Genomic DNA, 26417 nt, shown 5'->3' on the forward strand with positions numbered 1-26417 from the left:
TACATTATCATATATTTTATTGGAAGAGAACCGATTCTTGGGATGCATTTCTGAGACCAATATTTTGCCTTGTTTTTCTTTCCGATGACAAATAGTTCCTTGTAAATATGCAGTTTACGTTGACTGCATGCCTTTTGCTTGCAGGTTGATGATGTTAAAGGCTCTCCAGAAGCGCTCAAAATTCTGCAAAATCGCATCCAACTTGCTTCCGTTTTCTTCTACATCTGACGTTCTTGTTGAGAATCTGAAGTCGCCATCTTCTATCCCTCCGGTAATCTTCTCATTGGGGGGTCTTTGATCTTGCAGTATATTTTCCTCTATTGTGGGAAACTATGAGATGAACAACAGGAAGCTGACTCGCAATTTGGCATTAAAAGATGATGGTCGCAGGTTTCAAAAGCATTTTTACTTCATCTTCAGATACCTTCACTCCGTCCTATGCGAACACAACCTTCGTTTCTTTGGTTTTTTTAAAGGAATGTTGAGCCAAACTGAGGATATAAGAAGAGGAAATAGACAAAATCACAAAATTGTGTTGGCAGTTTAAAATTGGTTTGAAAATACATAAACTCCTCGTATCGAGTAGAACACCACGTATTTACTCGGAGATAGTAACCTTATCTTGGAGGAGCTGTCCCTGTAAAATCGTCCGCCTGAAAGCAGCACAAGTTCGGATGGAAGGGGTTCCTCCTGAGGATCTGGCAGCTGTTGGAACAACGGATGTTATCATGTAACTCGCCAAAACTAGCAAATTAAAAACCACGCATCAAAAACTGTAAGAATTTCTGTCAATGAGCTGTATAACCATGAATAAAACCATAGCTGTAAAAACCGAACATGTCTTTCTCCAAAAACTTCACCCCGTTTACAAAATTCTCTAGTTCCAAGGAAAGGTTTTGCTCTTCTGCTGCTACTTTCCCTGCTTTCTATTTGCACAATTTATTCGAGGTTCCTTTTCTTATATCAACATTAATTCTCTGCTCTGCTAGTCCTTAATTAATTAAAACGAAGATTAAACCTATGAATTGCAGGATATGAAGACAATAAAAAGCCAAAGCCTTTTGTCTTCGGAGACTCATTCGCAGACACTGGAAATTTGGGCAACAGGTCTCCTGACGGTCTTATATTGACCGGTTATAATTATATAGGTGTTTGATGGCCTAATTAATTTTCTTTGTGCTATTTGACCTTAACTTTTTTTGTCATTTTACAATATGTGCGTATTTATTAACCTTCTTGGTTAATTAATCAAGATTATTCTCCATGTACTATGCGAGCATCATTTCATATTAATTTTTGGCCTTTTTAGTTAATACATTAAAGAGTTCCCCTTTAATCGAATGCATTGTCTGTCTATGTGGCAAACACATACCAGAGCTTGAGTCCCTTATAGAAGTATCTCTTAGGTTGCTAAAGGGTTACATTTGGTAGTTTGATACCAATCCTAAAATGGGTATTCTAATATCCAGCATTGCGAATTCTATCAACAATATCTCTCTATGTTTTGGTGCTGTTCTGAAAACATTTGTATGCTATCAAGTATAATTAAAGAGCATGTTGCTTCTGATGTTTTCCAGGAGGATAGTACTAACTCTGTGACGATTGGTGTTGCTGACGAATATATTGGATTGGTTGTTGGTCGTGGAGGAAGAAATATAATGGAAATTATCCCGGTTTTTATTCAACAAATGATCCATATTATTCTGTATTATGGCTATCATTTTATTTTTTTAATGAAGAGCACTCTGTTTTGGCAGAATAGTGGAGCCAGGATAAAAATATCAGACAGAGGTGGTTTCATGTCTGGAACAAATGAGGGGCATGGGAAAGCATTTTGAGTCAATCTCAATCAGTTTAGCGCTAAAAATGTGTTTTGAAGTGACGAGTGTTTTAATTCAGTTCCGATGGCCTTTTGGCCGCCTTCGGTGGTGGATCATAAACTCTGCGTGACATTTCGGTAGAAACAGGTAAGTAATTTTTAATACCGAAGATGATTGGACTCCATTAACGAGGTCGGACTTTTACTTGGGAATTCTTCCTGGCGGTCATGTATTGAGGTTCACTATTTTCACTTGTGACGTTGCTTTTTTACTGCATGCAAATTGAACACTGCCATTCTTGGGACCGGGGAGGAAATTTTCAATTCTCGAGAGTTCAAGCTCATTTCTTTTAATTTTATTTGAAGTCCTTTTTTGTGATGAAATCCCGTTCTTATGGAAACGAAACATTCACTTTTGATTAGGGTTTGCAGAGAAATTATCTATAAAATATACAGGGTAATTAAAATGTTTTCTTTTATTTATAGCATTTGAAAACGTAACTTTATTGATAGCGATACACGCATGCACAGTTGCAATCACTCGCCAACATGCTATATTCATGCATGTGTGAGCTCCTGCAATTTTATTTTGGAATACGACTGTGAATGGTGTTATATAAAAGAAAAGGTAACCTTCGTGTTCATGGCAAGCTTTTGCCTTTCCCTCCTCCATACCCAGAGCCATAACCTGACCCGCTACCAGAGCCAGAGCCAGAGCCAGAGCCAGATCCTCCTCCACCTCCACCCCCACCCCCACCACCACCTCCTCCTCCTCCTCCTCCTCCATTGCCGCCACTGCCACTGCCACTTCCACTTCCACTTCCACTTCCCGACCCACTTCCGGATCCACTGCCGTGACCTCCACCACCTCCGCCTCCGCCTCCTCCACCACTTCCATTCCCGCCACTGCCACTGCCACTGCCACTTCCACTTCCATAGCCCGACCCACTTCCATAGCCCGACCCACTTCCGGATCCACCACCGCGACCTCCACCACCACCACCTCCACCTCCACTGCCTCCGCCACCACCTCCACCTTCTCCAGCACCTATCCCACCACCAGAACCATAGCCTGAGCCGCTACCGGACCCATAGCCGGAACCTGACCCACTTCCGCTACTGCCGCCTCCACCACCGCCACCGCCTCCACCTCCTCCTCCTCCTCCACCTCCTCCTCGACCACCAGCACCATATCCTTTACCAGCCCCGTATCCAGACCCAGAACCATAACCTGACCCATGTCCTGATCCAGAACCACCACCACCACCTCCGCCCTTCCCTCCACCTCCACCTCTACCTCCACTGATTGCCTGTAGTGTCCTAGCAGCAAAGGCGATGTCTACAATAAGCAAGACCAGGAAAGCAGTCCCTAACAATCTTGGACTTGCCATTTCCGGATTATTCTCTCAAGTACGGCTCAATGTATATGTTTATGCGTGTCACTCACTGTATGAGGAACAAGTATGCTTTGTTGGCTGGAAATGCTTGAAGTGGTAACCCTTTATATAGGCATTGTAACGATAACAAGGCAAGATTTTTGAATTAATTGTAAAGATGACGAGACATGGTTTTTGAAAAGTTTCTTAAAATATTTCTAGTGCCAGCTCTCACTTGTTAGTTAATGATCTTGAGTACTATAGGGTGGAGGTGTTGGTGGTGGGGTGGCGGTCCCGTGGAGGACTGTCTGTTTCTGTCTATATGCAATAGAATACAAGCTTTATCTTTTTTGACTTGGAAGTGTCTCGTAATAGTTGACTTGGGCAACGGGAGCAGGAGCATGCATTTCCCACGTACTCTTTATCATTCTGTTAATATTTGAACTCCACTTTTGAATACACGTATTAATTTCCCATGTACTGGTAGCTTTCCCGCGTTAATTTATCCGCTAACGGTAGTGATTCATGCACACAGATATCTGTCTACTCCGCGTGTATGCTAACAATGGGCTATATAAGCTTGCACGACAAACTGGGTTGTTGATCAGTCAATATTTCTTAATTATTTCTGTTACAATTGGGATTAAATTTATTTTCCCGACACTTTCCATCATTGAATCTAAATAGATATGTCCTCGAAAACCGTGTTCGAATGTCTGACTTATGTACCTTGAATTAAAATCTTGGTGCCTGTTAATTCTGGTGTATCGAAGCACACCGTCCCTGCATCTGCGTGGTTGACATACTGAACAGTCTTAAATTCTTGCACAAATTGAATTCAGTTCCATGCATGCACAGATTATCGCTTCCTTTGACGGCATGCATGCTTTAATAAGTCTACGTGAGAGTGCAAGTACCTTTGAAATGCACAAATAGATTAGGTACTGCATAATTCGTTGTTTATTATGGCGACATTTGTCAACAATGGCTGGCTGAAGGTGCTCTCGAATCTTCCTCTCCAATAGCAGATTGGATGTTAGAGAATGCTTCTTCAACGCAGTACCAGGGAGATTGAATTGGTTTGGTAGAGTTTTGGTGTGGGGAGATAAAAAATAATTATATTTTAGAAAAATATATATTTAATTAAAAAAAAATTGAGATTATTTTTTCCATATAAAATAAATATTTTAACTTTTTTAAAAAATCAAGATTTAAACCGTGGAGCTCAATATAAAAGGCAAGAGTTATTTAACTAATTAAATGGTTTTTTGTTTTTGGATTGGAAAAAAAATAAGCCATTATTACAGTGTATTGTGTGTATATAAGTCATCCACGACAATTGAAACAAGTATTAGGGATTCTTGATATATATGAATGATTTTAGGGTATGATTTTTAGAGATTCCCAATTGATTTCTATGTGTACTTGCTAACGTCCAAATAATACATATATGTGTAGAAAAAAACTCCTCCTTTTATAGGGAATTTAACGAAAAACTTTGTGAAGAGTTAATTAATACCAAAAACTCAAATAAGAAATTTGAAATATCAAGAATTTAACTGAAATAAAAAATTGTTTGATGAATTGATTTTTCACAGGTATAAATATTTATTCTTCTTTACTCTTTTTCCTCGTCTTTTAGCTATAAAAAACATAAAGCTAGCTATAGTCTTTGATTTTTATTTTTAAAGAATCAACACCGTCTAATCCATCGTCGTCGTTACCCTACATTTCCTCCAATCAGATCCACAAACATCCTTGATCTGATCTACAAACGCCCCAGATTTCCTCTTCAACTTCAATCCAATTAAGTTAAATATCATTTCTCTGATTTCCTTCATCTGCCTTCTTTTTATTTGTATTAAATTAATCTTTTAATTAATTTAGTCACTGGATTATTTTAGGAGCCTTAAACAGATTTGTATGGAAACAGAGGAGTTTAAGAAGGAAATGGACACGACCAATTGGTTTCCGCTGTTAGATTATGGCCAGTGGGTTGATTAATGAAGGATTGACTATTGACAATTAACATGGGGTGGAGAGTAAAAGGGGGTGGCGTGCAATAAATATGCATTCGTTAGCCTCCTCTCCTCCCTACCCTCCATATATATAGCTCCCTCTTACTCTTTTCTCCAGCAAAAGATCCAGCAACAATTAAATCAAAGTAGTGACAGTTCCTGCTCCTAACAATCTTGATTTCATTGGTGTGCAGGATGTAGAGACTCTAATTGAATTATTATCTCCCAGCACACCATAAATTTCATTGGATATCATATAATAAACAATTAGTTTTTATTTAATTTGATTTAATGTATCATATATTTTACTGGAAGAGAACCGATTCTTGGGATGCATTTCTGAGACCTATATTTTGCTTTGTTTTTCCTTCCGATGACAAATAGTTCCTTGTGAATATGCAGTTTATGTTGACTGCGTGCGTTTTGCTTGCATGTTGGCGATGTTAAAGGCTCTCCAGAAGCACTCAAAATTCTGTAAAATTTCATCCAGCTTGCTACCGTTTTCTTCTATATCTGACATTCTTATCGAGAATCAGAAGCTGTCCCTCCAGTAATCTTCTCTTTTGGTTTGCCGTAAATTTTCCTCTATCGTGGGAAACTATGAGATGAACAGCAGGAAGCTGGCTTCAATAGAGTGTGAAGTCTGGGTGGATAGTGAATATAAGCTTCGAACTATGACTCGTAATTTGACAATAAAAGATGATGGTCGCGGGTTTCAAAACCATTTTTATTTCATCTTCAGATACCATTACTGCGTCCTATGTTACCTTAAAAAGATGTAGTTTTTTCTATTTAAAGGGGATAATTTTTCTAGTATATTTTTCATATTCAATATTATTAGAGTTTTCTACTTTTTTATACGTAAAAAAATTGTTATAATTTTTTAAAAATGAAAACTTAAATGAATAAAAACTGAATATTTTATACACGAATTCCTCAACATGTAAACCATATTTGAACCTGGACAATCGACATTGGTAAACACGTCGACGATTGACGTATTAGCCGGCTAGCTAGAACGATATGATCAACTAACATGGTATCTTTCGATTTCTACCTTCACGTTGGATGGATAAAAGAGACGCGAAGTCATGTGTCTTCATCACAAGCCATGAAACCTTGTCTTGCTTCCGAAGGCTAATATACTGCTGCCACCCAGAATATAAAGAAGTTAAAAGTTTGATGAAAATAACAAGACAACAGGCTAGCTTACACTCGTGAGAGATCACTTCATCAGTACCACAGAGCTATATGGACCAGGTCTTGAAAATTCGTTCTTGTCCTCTTGTTTTTCGAGGTGGGAGTTTTAACTTTTCAGGACCCAATACTGGGAAAATGTCAAGGCTTTTAGCATATTACATTATTTCTCAAGCAACATAAGTGGCGCCTAAAAGAGGGCAAAGACCACCTTGGAATTACCCTTTAGTCTCCATCGTTAGTCCTTTAAGTTTGTTTCCAAAGATCTAGCTAGTTGTCTTGTTCGATAGGCGGAATCAAGTTATTACTCTGCTTCCTTGTCTATCAGCATTCTCTACTGAGAAGAAACTGTCCACCCACCGGTGCTTGTGCTAGGGAGAGACCGAATAAGTCTCGAAGTCAAACGAATTAATGATATTAAAGCTTGATTCTGGGAGGTTATGAAAGATGTCTGTGCCTGCTCAAATCATTGTCAGAAACCGAAGGGGCCATTTTATTCAAGGATTAAGAAGAAACTGGCACACCGACTAGTTTTCTTTTTGGTGATAGTCCAATACAAGTGCCCCGTAGAGACATAAGATTCTAACAATAACATTAGCTAAAGCCTTTTCCACTTCTTAGGATGCTATAATTAAAGTACTACGCAACATGGGATCTTTCCTTTTCTTTCCAAGTTGATATGAAAGGTCATCTGAACGAGAAAGTAAATAGCATCCATTTCTTAACTTTTATTAATTTATTGAATACAACAGGTTGACGAACTGTTGGATTTGGAGCTGGAGCTGTTCCATTCTGGTTCTCGAGAACTCTGCTTGCTCTTCAAGTCTTGTTTCGGTGCCGTTTCAGGCAAGATTGGCTTAATTGTTGCAGAAGGACCACTGTTCGTGAAACTCAACCCAATTTCAAATTGCTCTGGTTTAAGAGGCCGGGGGTTCACAACGCTTGAGCGTGGATCAACTGCAAGACCAGCGGTAAGATAGCAGGATAGGGACTCGCTGGAGTTTGTCCACAGATGGACTCTTGAACTCGGCACCTCAGTAGCTTTATTCAAGACAAGATACTCGGGCTCTGACTCTTTAACCTTGCTTGACAGCATGGACGCACCGCTGGAGTTTGTCCACGGTTGAGCTCCTGATTTCTGCTCCTTCCAGAGCTCGTTAAGAGACTTGAGGTCTGGCTGTTTAAACATGAGCCCATCATGACTTGAACAAGGTTTGCGATCTATCGGTTTGCCATCTATCATAATCAAACCGGTATGAAATTGGGGTTCAGTTCCATCATTATGGGGTTTGGGGGGGACAGCCATTTTTATAGTCTCTTTAGCTCGAGAAAGAAAGTGTTGGGTTGCCTTTAGTGTCTTAAGATCATAACTTGATAATTAAGCCTTTTTATAATGATTGCAGAGGCTAAGCTCAATCCGCTCCACATTTTACATTTTTTCAGGAACAAGATTCTCTTTTTTCAATTTTCAAATTGATATGGAAGCTCTGAAGATGCGCATTCCTATCTGTGTCAGAATCGAATAAATAATTGAGGTGAGACACTAAATATTATATTTAGCATCGAAAAAGTAACTTATATCAAAATTAAGGCATGAGCTGGATTCAAATAAGGACAATTGGAGATCAAGAAGCTCATATATATGTGTTTTTCCAACGCTGTTGATAATTGATGGGGTTTCTATCTATTTGGAGTGTCGAAGTTTGAGAATCTCTGGCTTTTGAGATTTTTTTTTTTCAAAAGGCAAAAAGTAAAATTCTGAAAAATACTTTAAAAGTTTTTTGGAATAAAAAAATTGAAAACTTGCAAAACAAAGCTATATACTTTAAGTTTTATTTAAATAAAAGCATTATAACAGCACATATTACTAAGCACTTTTACGACACAACTACAACTAACATCTTCAATCATATTTATATATAAAAAAATAGTTTTAAATCTCTGAGGTAAGAACTCTTGGCTCTAATAATAGATGCTACGTTAGGATCACAAGCTAGCTTAGCAGGAGCTTAACCTTAGATTTTGTTAAGCTTCTGACTTGACCTGCCTAGAGAAATTGGTCCAACCCACGGGATTTAAGGTTTAATTAAAATTGAATTTAAAGATTGATTGTAATAATAAAAAAATTAGGAGATCAAAGTCAAAAAAAAATTGTGTAAAGAAGTGGTTTTTTTAAAGTGGTTTTAATTTGAAAATATATTTTTTTTAAAAATATATTTTTGATATTAATATATTAAAATGATAAAAAATATTAAAAAAAAAATTAATTTAAAATGAAGCGAGCGTCTTCGATTAAAAAACAGTAGTCTCTTTTCTGTTCAATTTTTTTTGCTGGCATTATCTTTAGATGAGGGAGCCCACACTTGTTTTACAGACCCAATAACGATTTCACCTTACTTTTGGATCTATGAATTGAGCTAGCCCAAGAGTGGCCCGGACCGGCCCGGTCCATGTTGAGCGGAAAGTTGGTCCAGCAAATTAACAAAGCAGCCATGAGCGGGAGGCTCCTGGTCCTTCGTCCTCCAAAGTCCAACCTGCCAATGCCATTCCCTTCGACCAGAAGAAAATTAAAGACTGGGAAAAATCTTTAAATGGATTAAAAATTGAAGCATGAATGATCGTTACACTATTCACCGTGTTTTGGCAATTCCTCGTTGGATTTTTTTTTTTTTATTCAAGAAAACCTCATCAAAAAGATATACTTTGTGACCGTGAGTTCACCTGGTTGTTTCTTACAAGAGGTGCATGATCCTCGTCGAGACCTGGATTTTCCTTAATACGTCTCTTGGGGCAGTAAAATACATGTCTAAAATAAAATAATGATGATTTGTAACCTAATTGGATAATCATGTCCAAATTATTAAATGCTTATGTTTCAACACACAAAAATATATGTGGGTGTATTTTTTTTTGTACTCTCAAGAATGTTTGAGTTAATATGTATCATTATCAAAATGTGTTCTCGTAAAGATGTGTTGGGTTCGATATTAGATAAATCCAAATGTTGTTAGGTTTGGTCAAATCCAGATCCAAAAGTTGTTGGGATCTGGCAACGTGTATCAAACCTAAATACCTAAATTAGCACGCTACTAGGCCAAGTAAAGTCAGCTTGTCGTGTGTTATTTCGAGATGTCAAGCCCAATGATTTTCCGTGGATTTTTGTCATTGCATTTTGGGTATAACCATAGTCGCTAAACTAATAGATTCAAATATAATACATAAATCTAATAGCATTAATTCTATAAAATTTTACATAAAATCTTAGAGAATTTTTTTCTCACTAAATAAAATTAATTAAACAAGTATATGTTCCACCAATATCATTATGTGTATTAAAATCTTTATACTCCGTCATGTCTTTTATATTTTAACCGGATAAAATAAATGAATATAATTCACAATACATCTCAACTTAGCATAGAAGTAAAATTATATTATAGTGCTTACTCTTCACAAAAAAAAAAAAAACAATGCTCGTAGGCTATATATACTTCTTTCTTTTCTTTATATTTATTTAAGAGTATTATTTCTCTCTAAAATATTATGATATTTTTTTTTATCTAAAAAGATATTTATTTAAGTATTTGAGAATCATAATATCCACTCCAAAAAAATTTTTTTTTCCGCAAGTACAAGCTATATTAACTTGTCAAACACCAAGGTACAAGTTATCAATTACTTTGACTAGAAAGAAAAATATGAGGTTGCTAAAATCAATTAATTAACTGATTACTCAAACGAGAACTTTATTCCTATATTACTTAAATTTTTAAGACATCATCACTTAATTTAATAAATACTTTTATTTTTTATTTTTTTAAAGCAATATTTGAATAAATTTAGTTAAAACATCAATTTACTATTTTTTTAAGACAAAAATCACTATAAAAACCATCCATTGTCAATGGATTTGTTTTTATATGCTTATTAAAGCAATCAAAATTCAATAAAATGACCCAAAAAAGAAATTTTACAGTGTACTTAAAACTTTACCTTGTGAGTAACATTCAATACCCTAAAACTTTACAAAGCTTCATGACATCCATTCCCAAGTTGATTTCTATTAACAATTACCTTTTTTTACCTCATTCTCATAAACAAATTCAACCAATGTTGGCGAGCTTGACTATTCTCTCACATGGTAGAATCCAAGTAGCAGCAGACATCCCAGTTGCCTAAAGTCTCTGATTATTATCAAGAAGTAGATAGATTTCTTGGATTACATTTTGTAGCCAGGTGTCATATGCATGGCCTTATACTACCCTCTCTTCTCTTCAAATAGTAATCACCAACCCTTTCTCTTCTTTTTTGCGTACTTTTTTCTTGTTTCCTTCTTCTTCTTCTCCCTCCAAACCACAGCCTCTAATTTAAAAACCCTTCACCCTCTGTCTTTCTCCACCATTGCTCTGGGTTCTCTCTTAAAACCCTTCTTCACTCTCTCCTTTTCCCTATCTAGTTTTTTTCTAAGCTTATTTTCTTCCCTGCTACCATGTCTGTGGCAGACCTAACCACATCCCCTGTTACTTCCACATATACAAAGACAAGCAGTCGCTTACACTCTCCACAGCTTTCTCTCTCATCAACCCGTCTCTCTGTTCACTTTAGTCGCTCGCCTAGACCAAACCCTCGAGCCCAAAACTTCAAGATCACTTGCTCTGTCAAGTAATTAAGCTCCTCTCTCTTTCTCTCTTCTTTCTTGATGCACGCATAATTAGTTGACTTCCTTTTACTGTGTTTCTTTCTTCTTTGAGCAGTCAAGTTCCATCCCCAGTTGCAGTTCAGACTGAAGAAGCCAAAAACAAGTCTGAATGCTTTGGTGTTTTCTGCCAAACATATGATCTCAAAGCTGTAAATGCTTCTACCCTTCATAATATTTGTGCGCATGCTTATGTCTAACGCAATTATGCTCTGCATATTTTGATCATGTTTAATTAATATGTTGAATAAGTTAAGTCTTTTGGGGCAACTAGTTCTTATAAGACATGATTGCACAGTTTCTGTTTGTAAATACGAGCTACAATGTTAGTTTCCTTTCTTTCATGTCTGTTATTAGTAAAATTTGCACATTTTTCTTTCAAACTAAACTTTATAGATCTGTCGACTTGAATTTTTTATTGAGTTAATAAAACACAAAGGTGGTTAAATATTTCTATGATTTGTCAGTTATTTACAATTTCTTGTCCTTTCATGTATCCTTCTTTTGTTGTCTTTGCTGTTGGATTTATTTGGTTCATGTCGAATGGACTGATATATATACAGGAAGAGGAGACAAAATCATGGAAGAAATTAATTAATGTAGCGGTTTCAGGTGCTGCCGGGATGATATCTAATCACTTACTTTTTAAAGTAAGCAATCATAATTCTTTCTCTCTCTTTTTTTAGGATCATATGATGCCGATTTTTCCCTCTCTGGGTACTGAAATACTCTCAACTTGTTAGTGAACTAGTGAAAGCATTTATAGAAAGCTGTTGCATAAAACTAAAGGGTCTGCATTTGAAAGGGGACTTCCACTTATAATAATGTTCAGAAACTCAAGAAGTAGCCACGATAAGGAATCTAAATAAACCACTGGGAGGTTTTTTAGTTTTGATGAAGGGCATACCTGGATGTTCATCGTGTTTCGTTACATATTGGATTTAGGATTTGGAAGAGAATGTCCGGGCTCTGTTGTGGCAGTTACTCTTGTTTTCTCTAAATGCCTGGTAGAAGTGTTTCAAATGCTAAGGCAAATGTGAATAGATCATTAATTTCTGTAAAATCTCTAAATCATGCCCTAATAATTAACCTTCATCTTGTCGAATGCCACAGTAGCATTCGTTTGCATTTGAACTTCAGGAATTATTTCTGTAGGCCAAACAAATGTTCTATATGAACGTTAATATTTATGCTTGTATCTGAATAGACCACTGACTTGTCCTCTTATCCCAGCTTGCATCTGGTGAGGTTTTTGGCCCAGATCAGCCAATTGCGTTGAAACTTCTTGGATCTGAAAGATCATTCCAAGCTCTTGAAGGTATTGTCTTGAGTATATATTCACATAAAAATTTTAGAGGATTAGATATAAATGTTTTTTCTATCTAGCGAGCAGGTAATCAGCATATGCATGTATCTTTCACATAGATCAAAATTCTTGATGGATTTCCATGCGTAGAGACCAAGACACATAATTATATTAATCATAAAGAAAAGGACTTAAAATTCCCTGAATCTAATGCTCATAAAAGAAACTGGCATACTTTTGGAGCAATCCTGGAAAGTCATAATTGAACAGATGTAGAATACATTTTATTGTCTTTGGACGCATGATGAACTTCTTGTAATTTGGAATGACAATTCAGATTTCTCCATGCTCTTCAAAATGTTGTCTTTATACAAGCAGGGGTAGCAATGGAACTTGAGGATTCCTTGTATCCATTGTTGAGGGAGGTGAGTATCGGAATAAATCCTTATGAGGTGTTTGAAGAAGTAGAATGGGCTCTTCTTATAGGAGCAAAGCCGCGAGGGCCTGGGATGGAACGTGCTGGCTTATTAGATATCAATGGGCAGATTTTTGCTGAGCAGGTACATTCTTCATATTCACATCTTGTAATCTTTTTTTTTGTCTTTGTTGCTGCTTTTTGTTTTTTATAGTCTTTGTTTTAAACATGATAGGGAAAGGCTCTCAATGCTGTTGCATCTCGTAATGTCAAGGTGATAGTAGTTGGAAACCCTTGTAACACCAAGTAAGTAAACATATTGATGCCACCAATCTAGCTTTGGTTACCTTTGATTCCTCTCACTGCTTATGTGGCTCCCTTTGATTCTTCTCATTGTCATCTTGTTTCTTCTTGGTGCAGTGCATTAATTTGTTTGAAAAATGCTCCAAACATACCCGCAAAGAATTTTCATGCTTTAACAAGGTTGGATGAGAATAGGGCAAAATGCCAGGTAACTATTGATCTTGAATATTACCTTTTTCTATAATCAGCGGAAAACATCCCTCAAGCCAATAAGCTAAAGTGGTAATGATTTTTGCAGCTTGCCTTGAAAGCAGGTGTTTTCTATGACAAAGTGTCAAATATGACCATATGGGGCAATCACTCAACCACTCAGGTTACCTTTGTTTTCTTTTTATTATTACTATTACTATTATTTTTTGTGTTGAAAGGAGTGTGCTTGCGTTTAAATTCCCATGGTCTCTTCCGAAATGTATTCCTATAAGATCTTCTGCAGGTTCCAGACTTTCTAAATGCTAGAATCAACGGTTTACCTGTCAAGGAGGTTATCAAGGATCACAAGTGGTTAGAGGAAGAGTTCACTGAGAAGGTCCAGAAGGTAAGACTTGTTACATCCTGAGATTTACAGAACGAATAAACATGACTACTGGAATGTGCAACGAACCAGCATGGTAATTGTGGAAACCCAATTGGGTGTATACTTGTACTTTGGTTTGCAGAGAGGTGGAGTGCTGATTCAGAAATGGGGACGGTCTTCAGCTGCATCAACTGCTGTGTCGATTGCTGATGCCATGAAGTCCCTAGTAACTCCCACCCCTGAGGGTGACTGGTTTTCTTCTGGAGTAAGTTCATGTTGGGTTGGATATGGAGTTTATGTTTTCCCTTTTGTGCTTTTGCGTTTTATGCAAGTTAAGAACCAGGCTGCAATTTCTGAAGCATCATACAGTTACAGATTGTCATTTATACTTTCACACAGAGAAAACACTAGGAATAGAATTCCGGATGCCATTCAATTAGGTTTACTGTCAATCTTGCAATGAAATTTATTCCTCATTTTCCCTGCCTGTAAAAAAGAGTAGTTCCACGCTTATTGCAGAGTGTAGCATCACCTCTATGTAATGATCAAAGATCTTAATGAAATATTCAAGTTGACATCCTCATTTGCTTAAACTTGCTTCAGTTGCATCTCCTTTCTCATAATTTACATGAAAACGCAGGTTTATACCAATGGGAATCCTTATGGTATAGCACAGGATATAGTTTTCAGCATGCCTTGTAGATCAAAAGTAAGTTCTCTTTTAGAAATTTCCTTCCTCCTTACATATATATGTTGAGTACCGCTGCTACAAAAATTGTTCACATTTTCCAGGGAGACGGTGACTATGAACTCGTCAAGGACGTTACATTTGACAAGTATCTTCTCAAGAGAATTGCTAAGGTACACGTTCATTGTACAGATTGAGAGTCCGGTGAAGACATCACAAGCATTTGCGAGAATGATTGCTGTAATTTTGTTGATTGTGTCCTCAGTTTTGGATGTTCTACTTCTGAAGACAACAGGATAGTTTCCTATGTTTTGATTGTTTCTAGCAATGTACATTAAGATGCACGCATGGTCACCTAGAATTTACAGACAAGGACCAGTTTTTTATGTTTTGCCGTCATTTTGCAGTCTGAAGCTGAATTGCTAGCTGAGAAGAGATGTGTGGCCCACCTCACAGGAGAGGTAGATGTCGAACTAATTACATCGTTGCTTCCTTGTGCTGATTCTGCCCATCAATTACTAACTATTCTGCTCTTTTCAGGGTGTTGCATTCTGTGATCTACCAGAAGACACGATGCTTCCTGGGGAAATGTAATAAAAGTCACTCACAGTTCTTGCTTGCTGGAATTCTTCTTACAGCTACTGAAATGGAGCTCGTGGAATAGAAACCAGATAATGTAATTAGATCGTTACTCAAAATGATCCGGAACAGCCTTAACTGGTAATACTTCCGTAGTATGTCCAGTTGGTAACTTTTAGTTTACAAATCATTGCTGTTGTTGGGTCTTGAAGATCAGATGGTCCACTGCAAGATGTACTTTAATATTTCCTTTATAGATACTTGTGCTTCTACAATTCTATGTTTTAAGATCGTGTTTGTACAATGGTTAGTTTCCGATATAAAAAACATGAAAACAAACATAAAAAAACGTGCTTAATTGAAAAAACAAAATTACTATATTGAAAGTTGTTATTACAAAAAAAATTAATTAAAAAATACATTAAATTTTTTTATTTATTTTTAACCTAACACGTTAAAACTAACACTAAACTGATAAAAAAAATACTAAAAACAAATAATTTAATATTTTTTAAAAATAAAAAAAATCGCTACAACCCGTACTTAAATAAACAATCACGCTCTTACACGACAGCTAGTAATCAACGTAAAGGATGGAATACAATCATCCAATTCTAAAGGTGTTGAGAAGTGTGCTTGAGATTATTTTAAACACACCAAAACAATTTTTTATTAATTTTATTTTTAATAACAGCACAATTAAAATAATCTAAAAACATTTTTAAAAAAATTCAATTAAACCGCGATGCCAGCATATTGCTGCACCATAGGCCATCATCTTGATTTAGAATATAGGACTTGAACAGTAAATCACCAAACAACGATGCAGCCCATGCATAAAAGTCAGTGAAATTCAGAACAAATAACCAACAAGTGCGGTTCAAAAAAAAAAAAAAAAGAGCAGTAAGTAGGCATTGTGAGCAATTTCATATGATTACAGTGGAATGAAGTCAAGCATGAATAACAATCATTAAGTAATGGTTTATCTTGATGTCAAGCTGTCCTAATAGATCTATATGGAATTAACTAACAACAAATCCCTAAAATACTCAACCAAAAAACAGGATTTGGGCACCTCTTAGCCAACTCCATTCACCTTAGGTTTACTTGGCACAGATACAGGTCCCAATTTTATAACTTACGGAGAGAATTAGGACCCAAAAGAACATCAAGAGGAGCCAACCCCGTGACACCACAGGCTCTGCCTTGCCTGAGAATAAGCTAGTCATGGGCACCCAACTGGCAGCACCACCTTCTTGTTGTGGCAAGCCGTAAGAAAGGATGACATCAACATTCCCATTCTTGCCAAATGACCACTCTGTCCCATTGCCACCTAAGCTCATGTTTTCTATTCTTATCATACCAGCAGTAACATGAATTGAGCTGGAAGATGCTGACTGTATGCGAAGAGCAGCATCCTTGGAAGGGAACTCGGAAGCAAGTGCAGGAGGTGCAGGAATTTTCCCCAACATGTGACTGGCCTGCTTGATGAATGGATACTTGTAATCTGCACCATAAATGAGATACAGAAGAATGAGCCCAGAAAAAACATGTCAAAAATAGCAGCCAGTGGGCCAAATTGAGTCCAACTGAATCATGTAGATCTATCAAACAAATCTAACATCCCTAAACGGATACAGGTTAGCAAACCATAAAGAGTATCGATGAAACAAACCGGAATCTAAATTTACCAGAATCAAATTCCATAGCCTCTGGCTTTTGCTTTGATGAGGATGGATCAACATTGCCATGTGCTTCTAATGGTTTTTGGATTGCCTTCAACACTTCCTCAGTTCCACCCTTGACATCCTGTTATGTAGTGACTAATTAATTGCCGCATGCAGTTCAATCAGTGAATCAAGCAATGAAGATTTGAGAAAATTCTTACCTCTTGGGGAAGAGGTTGTTGATTGGAAACAGCAGTATCACTTGCAAAGATATCAGAGGGATCAAAAGACATATTCTCATCATCAGCATCAAAGAAATTGAGGTACTCTTCCAACATGTCAAAACCTGAGGAATCTCCGCCAGTCTCTGGCTCCACGGGATTTGAAAGATCATTAGCTTCCAGGAAAAGTCCTTCACTCTGTGGAAGATTATTGAGAGCATCCAAGTATGATTCATCAAACAAATAATTCACATCAACAGCATTCACATTATTCATTGGCTCTGCGTTGTATTCATTTTTTACTGCATCCGTCTCATATTGCCCAGGTAAGTCCAAGTTTTCTTCAGCTGGCAGAGATGGACCATGTCGATTTTCAGCCCCTCTTAACATGGGCTTTAGATCATCTTCACTGAAGTCTCTGGACTGCTCCACATAGTTGCTTGCTTCCCCATAGTAGAAGTTTTGTGGAAGGGCAGTATTTTCAGATGTAATTCCAGCGTCGAAATTCTGGCCAAAAAAAGAAACAGGAGTGAAAAATTTAATTGGTGGTGAGGCCTTCAATCATGAAATGCAAACATGATGGATTAACAGATGAAAGGTGGGCAGAGGAGCAAGGATCACAAGTATGCTGAAGAAACAGACAATGCTTGAAAACACACCCACAACAGATTTATGGATCTTCACTATGGAAAAAACACATGACCAACACAGCATATACTCTAAATAAGACAAATCAACAAGTTAGAGGACAAATAGGTTTAATCTTTTTTACCATAAACCAATAATAGAAAAGGTGAGCAAACAAGGACAACTTAGTGATCCAAATTAACAGCCAGGTACTGAAATTCTAAATAGAAAGTGAGTCCATTTGGGGAAATATGGCAATACATCTGAGAACAAGTAGTCCCTGACGAATATATGACAAGCCTAGGTGCAATAAACAAGATTGCCAAGCACAAAAGTCAAGGAATAAAAAAATGCAACATAAAATGACATAGCTTAGTGATCCAAAATACAGCTAAAGCATGGTAACTCTTATTAGGAAGCTAGCCCTTCAGAGGAATGACGTGAGAAGTCTGATGACATATTGACCCCAGAGAGCATGTTACAGAGACTAGGTGCATTAGTTTGCAACTGCAATCAATACATAGCTGATCAAAAGGGGAAAAAAACACAAGGAGAACCGGAAAGTAGATCCTTTTTTCTCAGCAGCTTGGAGAGAACTTCAAGCCTCAAAGAAAACACCTTGAAAATTATCAGATGGAAAAAATGACTTCAAGCTGTTGTGGTCATGTAAAAGTGGCAATCCTTTTATACAAATAAGTTACAATGACTTAAGCAAAGTGAGGAAAAAAAAAAAAAAAACTATCATTAGAAAATAGGACTGCCGAAACAAGTTAAAAGTTTTAATATAGTCTCATCAAGGACAGAATTGACATATAAAGATCAAGCACTTCTAGATTAAGAACCTGTATCCAGATTTCTTATTACCCTGACAAAATATGCATTCTATGATTTTGAAATTTTAACATATATTATTTGGAGTGTAAAATGATGACAACTTTGCATATACAATGTACAGAATAAGCAACATTTGGTACTACAACTTATACAAGCAACCAAATGGCATTCCATGCTTATGAACTCCCCGCAAATACAAAGATTCAGTACTACCACATAAACAAGCAACTAAATAGCATTCCATGCTTATGAACTCCTCACAAATACTTTTGTTAACTTCTTTGCATGTAAATGTTTTCATCCGCACCTCAAATTCATAGAGTAGGTCTAATAGATTTTCTTAAATTTATGCATTTCTATACTGAGATCCATTTAATTTCCAAACAAACAATTCAAAATAATTCACCACAAGTAACTATACAAGTACAAACCTGGCCAAGCTCATTCATTTCCAGGTATGCATCATCACCAACTGGTGCCTCTTCAGTCAACACCATCTCTTCACCTGGTAACAGAGGCACTTCATCATCCTCCCATTCCTCCTCAATAAACGGTGCCCCATACTGCTCCCCATTCTTTGGCCCTGTCCCGCTCTTTTGGAAAATCCTGCAAAGCACAAAAGCATCCTTCCCCACCAAAAAACACAAGACAATCAACACAAAATCCCAACAAATTTACAGTAAAAATAAAAGCTTAGACATCTTTTCTAAGATATCAATCTCACTTGAGCAATTCCCGCTTTCTCCAGCTCCTCATCAACAAGGCGGTACTCATGCATTACCCAATTAGAGCGCTGACCACGGGGAGCTCGACCCTGATGGTACACAAGGGTCTTCTTCATCCCCACAACTTGTGAGTTCTGACGAATAGGCCGATCTTTCCCAGTTGTCTTCCAGTAACCTTTCTCAGTAGCACGATTCGTCTTAGACCCATTTCCATACTTCTTATCCAAAATACTAAAGAAATACCATTCTAAATCCCTGCTCTTCAACTTCGACTTATCTACAAAATCCACAAACCGAATCCCCACATCAATAATAATCATTGATTAATAACCCATCATTTCAAGACTAAATTATAATCGCCAAACTTACAACTTTTAACTTAATTAAATCACTTTACCATCCATAAACCCCAGTCAAGACAAGCTAATAAAGCCAATTACTTGTCTATCAATAATTATAAGAACCAGAGTCAAATTTTAATTCAAAATCAAAACCTTATGAAGCTAAATCACTAACTAATCTACGATTAAACAAAAGAAAGGCATCAACTGCTTCACAATTAAGAAAAAATCAAAGAATTTATGTAATTAGGGAAAGAGCTAGACAGGTGGATCTAAAGAGAGAAAGTTGTAAGAAGTTGCGACCTGGAAGATCCCACGGCTCAGATTTATAAATATCGGTGACGGAGATGGCGTCGAAGCGGAACGGTTTGTTAGTGACCTTCCGTTTAAGGTAGTACCGGACAAGTTCCTCATCGGTCGGATGGAATCGGAACCCCGGAGCGAGTGAAGTTGCCGAGTCACTACGGCCCATCAAAATCAAAACGAGAGTTCGTTTTAGGGTTAAAAGAAAAGACTAAGTAGTTTTCAGAAGAGAATTTTAAAGAAAAAATCGAAATTCTTTGGGTTAGGGTTTATATGCTTTAATCGGAATCTGAAAGTTGACGCGAGACAGACGAAGGAGAAGCCATCATTTTGGCGTCAAAAAGTGAGTCTTTCTTTTCTTTCATTTTCTTTTTAATCACAAACAAGGAGTTGATTTTTTCGAGGAAAATTCGGAGAGGGAAAAGCTCAAGCGACAAGGAGAGGAATGTGAAGTATCGCTTGATGGCAATGTGGCGGTTTTTGACGGGCTAGTTTGGGTTTAGAAAGTGGGGCTATTTGCTGAGTTGAGTACGTGGCGTGTAAACAAACTGAAGCGTGGTGAAATTGAGATTGCACCCGCGAATGGGGCTTTATAGTGGCTTTTCACACTAATATATTTTTTAAAATTTTATTTGTAATATTAATATATTAAAATAATATTAAAAAAATAATAATAATTTAAAAAATTAGTTTTTTGAAAAAACGCTTTTAAATGAGAAAACAATCGGTCTGTGAAGCAGGTGTTAGAGTACTGACGCAATTGCTTCCGTCAAAGTAAGGAGAGAGAGAGCGAGAGGAGCGAGGGGGTGGGGACGAAATGACGCTCATGTCCTTATGGTAGGCGTGAGTTTTACTGATTCTTTTCTTGTTCTGGAAGGAAAATCTTTGTTATTGTTTCTGGATTCTTCTTTTTATTTTGTATTTTGACTGGACTTTACAGGGGTTGTATGTTTATGCGTCTATACTGTATCTCATTATTATTTTAAAACTTTTTTTTGTTTGAAATTATATTTTTGTAATTTTAAATTATTTTTATGTGTTGATATTGAAAATAATTTTTTAAAAATAAAAATATTATTTTAATATATTTCTAAATAAATTTTTCTTTTAAAAAATCTCTATTAAATTATCTAATATTTCATTAAATTCACGTGATAGTTAATTATTTTCCGTTGAAAAAAAAGAAACCGGTAGTTGCATGTGTTTTTGTCTCATACTCATAGCATCCAGCTCCAGGATCGATTTGACCCAAAATTTACATCATATGTTAAATAAGTTATTTGACAAATCAATCAAAGTTATGATTAAAAAAAAATAACAGTTATTGACTAGAGGATGTTTGAGTACACACATTTGTACTTTCTAAATTTTTTTTTTTAATTTTGAATTTACTTTAATATACTAATATTTTTAATATATTTTTTAAAAAAATAACCGCTGTTCTAAATACAGACTTGGCAGGTTAGGATGTATTTCCAAGTTATGGACTAATTTGCAAATATTGAGGAAAAATTTACCAATTAATCCTGGTAAAAAAAAGTTAGCCGTCAGATAAAAAAAGAAATTACACTGGCAAATCCATCATGACACCCCCGCTTGGCAACAAGAACAATACTCAAAATTGGATTTATATCTTCATGTAGCATTCTAAATCTCGCTGTTGGTTTTGAAATGGGTGATAGTTGCCCGTGTAAAAAATTCATCAAAATATAACTCTCTTGAATTAACTTGCAACATGAATCCACACAGGCGAGAGCAAGGAGCAATGACAGATAGTTCAGTAAAAGGATGTCCAGTCATTTACTGTCATTCCAGCGGCTATCACTTCGCTGCCGCGGTTTCCAGTTCCGGCAACTAAAGGGACCTGGAGAAGGGTGGAAAGCTCATCCAGGTCTTCAATGGATGTACGAGGATGGAGCTGTCCATAGACCAAACACAACATTTTAGAGGAAGTTCTGTGATCGCACAACTGTTAAAAAGCTTGTTCGAGCCTTCAAGGGGAAGCCAGTCTCTCTTACCGGACCACCTCTGTTGGAGATGGCACAGTAGCTCCCCACAAGAATGTTACCGGCTATTGTCTGCCGTAAAACTTCAACCCCTAGAACATCAGCTATAATCTAGCTGCAACAGCTAAACAATAAACATAGCTATAATATTCTCTTCCTACTTTCAGAATCTCATCAAACTCACCACCTTGATCAATGGCGGTACGAGGCACAAGATGCCCATTCTTGTTACCTGCCAAAAGAGTAGACACTTGCAATCACTAAAGTACAAAGCACTGCATTGCAGATTCTAGGACAAGGCAAAAAAGAACTTCAGAATTCTCACCAGCACATAGCCGTCCAATTATCCGAGTGCCAGAGGTCTTAACCATAGGAATGACATCAGCTAACTCTGCCTCAAAAGTGCTGCAAAACACTCGTACAATTAGAGGGTGTTTGGGAGTTAGGTAGCTGTTGCTTTTCAAATAGCTTTTCGTGCCGAAAAGCATGCCAATAATGTTTTTTTATTTTTTAAAAATTATTTTTGATATCAGCACATCAAAATGATTCAGAAAGTACAAACCGAACTCAATTTTAGTAAAAAAAAAAAAAAAGTTTGAATTTTTTCGAAAAACAGGTCACACCTCAATCCCAAACGGCCCCTAAAAGTCTCACACAAATCATTTATAAACAAGTCAGATAACTTGTCAGCTCAGAATTCAGACTACCTGTAGAAGCTTTCTGATCCACCAATAGCAACTAGGCAGTACGCATTGGTCAACTTAGAAAACACACCAACTTCACAATTATTCTCAAACTGGGAGTGTTGTAGCACATCAAAACGATTCAGAAAGTACAAACCGAACTCAATTTTAGCAAAAAAAAATTTGAATTTTTTCAAAAAACAGGTCACACCTCAATCCCAAACGGCCCATAAAAATCTCACACAAATCATTTATAAACAAGTCAGATAACTTGTCAGCTCAGAATTCAGACTACCTGTAGAAGCTTTCTGATCCACCAATAGCAACTAGGCAGTACGCATTGGTCAACTTAGAAAACACACCAACTTCACAATTATTCTCAAACTGGGAGTGTTGTAGCGGTTGTCTTTTTAAATAGCTTTTCATATTAAAAAGCATGCCAATAATATTTTTTTATTTTTTAAAAATTATTTTTGATATCAGCACATCAAAACGATCCAGAAAGTACAAACCGCACTCAATTTTAGTAAAAAAAAAATTGAAATTTTTTAAAAAACAGGTTCAACCTCAACCCCAAACAGGCACTCAAACTGAAGTCCTGCACAAATTCACCCATTAAGGCGCCGTTTGGTAACGTGGCTGCGGGTGAGGTTCACCCGCAGCCACACATAAATTTGTTTGGTAACGCTCCGTATTCTGCTTTTCATTGGTAGGACCCACGAAAAGTTGAATTAAAATCGAGGTTCAAGAGAAGCAGCATTTTGCTGCTTCTCCTGATGGAAGAAAGCTGGAACAGTGGAGCATGGCTCCACTGTTCAATGAACAGTGGAGCCATGCTCCACTGTACAGTGCGAGTGCATCAGTTTCGTTTTTTTTTTTTTTTTTAATTTCAAAAAACCAGAAAAAGTTGAGTTTATTATTTTTTTTTTTCTGAAAAACCAGAAAAAATTACATGGTTTGACTCGCATTATTCATGTGAACGTGAACAATATTTTTTTTTTGTTTTTTTTAAATCATAAAAACTGTAGTTTTTGTCGAATGAATTTTGTACGTAATGAAATTGTAATTTTTTTTTTTAAAAAATGAGTTTTAGTTGAAAAAATAGTATTTAATATTATTTAATAACACTACATAAATTAGAAGGATATAGCATGATGACGTAGCATTTGTGAAATTTGATCACAATTCCAATTATGTTCTTGCCGTGTCCGACCCAATTAAAAAAAATTCAATTTTTATTTGTATTTTAATTGTGTTTTATTCAAAAAATTAGAAGGAGATCACTTGATGACGTAACAAAAAAATTTAGGTTTTGTTGTTGCGTGTTTAAAAAACCATGAAAAATATAGTTATTGTTGGATAGATTTCGTATGTGATGACATTGCATATAGTTTAATAGAATAATAAAAAATATTTGATATCAATATTATTTATTTCATGATGTAATAATAATAGTTAAATCTACAATATTTAAATTAAAAGTATTTTTTAATTATTTTATAACCTCAATTTGAAAAGCATTTTTTTAACCAAACACATTATACTACTTTTTGTTCAACCTCAATTTCAACCACAGTTTTAACCAAACATATATTTTTTCAAACCAACCTCAATTAAAAGTACTTTTTATAAAACAACTTTTTTAAAACCACAACCACAACAGCAACTGCAATACCAAACACACCCTAAGCCACGCATAGATGGAGCAACCACCATCTTCCTTAACGACATCAAACTTCAAATATAAAGAACACATTCAGTGATCATATAAACAGCTAGCATGGAAAGTAATAAACTTACGGGTCGCTATTAATTATGAAAACAAAGATGGACAGAAAGAGATGAACAAGAGCTGCTGTAAGAAAAACAGAAACGCCACTTTCTTTTAAAAAAATCTCATAAGAAACCTTAAAGAATCATTTCAATCCAATAACTTATACTATTAAATAAAATTTTAAAATATAATTTATATTATTTTCTAACATATCTTATAAAATAAAAGTTCAAATGGGCTTGAAACTTATATAAATTTATATTATTTTTTATTTAATTTTTATCAAATAAATAAAAATAATAAAATTCAAACTCGTGATCGTTTAGTCATCAAAGTTATGAAAAACTATCTCAATTCAATAATTAAAACTGTAAAGTAAAGTTATAGAATATAATTTATATTATAATAATTAAGAAGGAAGGAAATTGCACAAGATGTCATAATATCTATAGATGTAACATGAATATGCTTCTCATAACTTTATTTTATAAATATTTTAGTATTTAGTTTGTGATTGTCTTTTTAAATAACTATTTGTATTGTTATATAATTAAATAAATAATAATATTTTAAAAAAATTAAACCCGGTAAAATCCTACTAGATCACAATGTTAACAAGTTAAGCTAATAATTTACTATTTTTTAAATAGTACAATTTAAACAACCAAATTTGACCGTAATTTTTTTTTAAAAAAAAAAACTCTCCAAAAATTTTAAAGGTCTCGCCGTTTTTCTTTTTTTAAAAAACTGAACTAAATTAAAATTAATCTAATTTTTAGTATGATCCGATTCTAAATATATTTAAAAATTTCTGATTTAGTTGGTTTGTATTTTTTTTAAAAAAGCCCTGATAAACAGTAAAACAATAACAATGACCCCTTCTTTTTTTGCTACTTGAAAAGTAAGAAAAAGACAATATCAACATTAAGTTTTGAATTTATATTCGTCCGCCATGGCAGGTAATGGCTCGTGGTCGTGGGACCTAATTCCTTCCATTACCGTATCAAACCAGATAACTCCCTTCAGCCCTCGTTTGCGCATATTCCTCCATCATCGAGAACATGATCAGCTCTGACCAGATGGGTTTATGGTCATGACTCATGAGTAGCTAGTTGCGTGCTGCCCTACAGCTTTCGAAGCGGCAAAGTTGGCTCGGCTGGGCTAACAAAGAGCCTAATCAAGGCTGAAGTGACATCACGGGTAAGATGTTTTGTCTAAGATTCAATTTTATTAAAAGTGGTGGAATTAATGAGTTGGCTCAGTAAATCGGCTGGACTCAAAATTCATGTCTTAAAGTCTGATATAGATGGAGTTTTAAATTAAATTAGAAAATTTATTAATTTGGTAGAACCTAATTAAATCGAATAGATTTCCAACCACTCTATCAAATCCGGATTGACTCGATGATCTAGGTTTTTTCTACGTAAATGCCAAGAGTAACAACTATGAATTTGTCTTTCGGTTTGGCTCAAAACCGGAAGAGTGAGAAGTGTGGCTTTTACTGCTTGTAACTCTACTTTTGCAGGCCAAGATAGCCCAAATCACCGTGATTTTGAATTTGAATGAGCACCTGGGCTTCATTGTCATCGCTTCGGAGATAAGCCCATGTACTTGAAAATGCCCAACACTTGTAATGGGCTCTACTCTAACCCATATATATATATATATATATAAATATAAATATATATTCTCATTATTTTGAGTTTAAATTAACCGAAAATACACACACACACACTCTATTCGAATAATCTCGTTTATTCCTGAAATAAACTGATTTTTATTGTTTAGACTATCACTAAGATTAATTTCTATGGCATCTGGGATATGAATTTAAAAAAAAAAAAAACTGGAAAAGAAATATTTCATAAATATATACAATTGCAAGTGATTTAGTCCTCTAAGACCCGATTAAGAAAATAGACGAACGAAAGCTAAGTAGCTGATAAAAAATTCTCGACTGAGAAGGAAAAAAAAAAAACTCATTAACTATACGCAAATACATGTATAAATAGTATTGGACAAACAAAAGGTGAGTCCGGGAAAGATCGGTGACGTTTGACACGTGGCAGTGAAGGGGAACAGGTGTGGTGTCGTCTGATTTTTGAAGGGTTTTTTTTTTTTTTCCCGAAGACAATTGCGTGTTATTTGCAAAGTTTTTGCATGTTGCACACTTGTTGAGCTGTGGCATTGCTACTTTGATTTCTTGGCCAAGGTCGTTCCTCCCTACCCCCTCATCGTCTCATCGCCTTCGAAGCGCGTAAAGGT

The 26417-nt window shown here is 35.9% G+C and overlaps 3 protein-coding genes across 3 annotated transcripts; 1 reads left to right on the forward strand and 2 right to left on the reverse strand.

Moving 5' to 3' along the window:
* The first annotated feature begins 10691 nt into the window (after positions 1-10691).
* On the forward strand, positions 10692-15244 carry LOC118060285 (malate dehydrogenase [NADP], chloroplastic). Its single transcript, XM_035073490.2, has 14 exons — positions 10692-11072; positions 11165-11258; positions 11670-11756; positions 12340-12424; positions 12791-12972; positions 13063-13133; positions 13248-13338; positions 13429-13503; positions 13624-13725; positions 13847-13969; positions 14345-14413; positions 14497-14565; positions 14800-14853; positions 14933-15244. The coding sequence occupies exons 1-14, from the start codon at positions 10900-10902 to the stop codon at positions 14984-14986; spliced, it is 1329 nt and encodes a 442-aa protein (XP_034929381.1). The 5' UTR covers positions 10692-10899; the 3' UTR covers positions 14987-15244.
* Positions 15245-15858: 614 nt separating this feature from the next.
* LOC118060284 (NAC domain-containing protein 78) lies at positions 15859-20138 on the reverse strand. Its single transcript, XM_035073489.2, has 6 exons — positions 19690-20138; positions 19045-19322; positions 18752-18946; positions 16860-17366; positions 16663-16780; positions 15859-16478 (listed from the first exon to the last, which is right to left on the reverse strand). The coding sequence occupies exons 1-6, from the start codon at positions 19856-19858 to the stop codon at positions 16075-16077; spliced, it is 1671 nt and encodes a 556-aa protein (XP_034929380.1). The 5' UTR covers positions 19859-20138; the 3' UTR covers positions 15859-16074.
* A 1232-nt stretch (positions 20139-21370) lies between these two features.
* On the reverse strand, positions 21371-22804 carry LOC118060324 (eukaryotic translation initiation factor 6-2). Its single transcript, XM_035073542.2, has 5 exons — positions 22674-22804; positions 22021-22100; positions 21857-21927; positions 21708-21806; positions 21371-21607 (listed from the first exon to the last, which is right to left on the reverse strand). The coding sequence occupies exons 1-5, from the start codon at positions 22802-22804 to the stop codon at positions 21467-21469; spliced, it is 522 nt and encodes a 173-aa protein (XP_034929433.2). The 3' UTR covers positions 21371-21466.
* Between the last annotated feature and the right edge of the window lie 3613 nt (positions 22805-26417).

This window comes from Populus alba, chromosome 8 (genome assembly GCF_005239225.2).
Source record: "Populus alba chromosome 8, ASM523922v2, whole genome shotgun sequence".
Lineage (NCBI taxonomy): Eukaryota > Viridiplantae > Streptophyta > Magnoliopsida > Malpighiales > Salicaceae > Populus > Populus alba.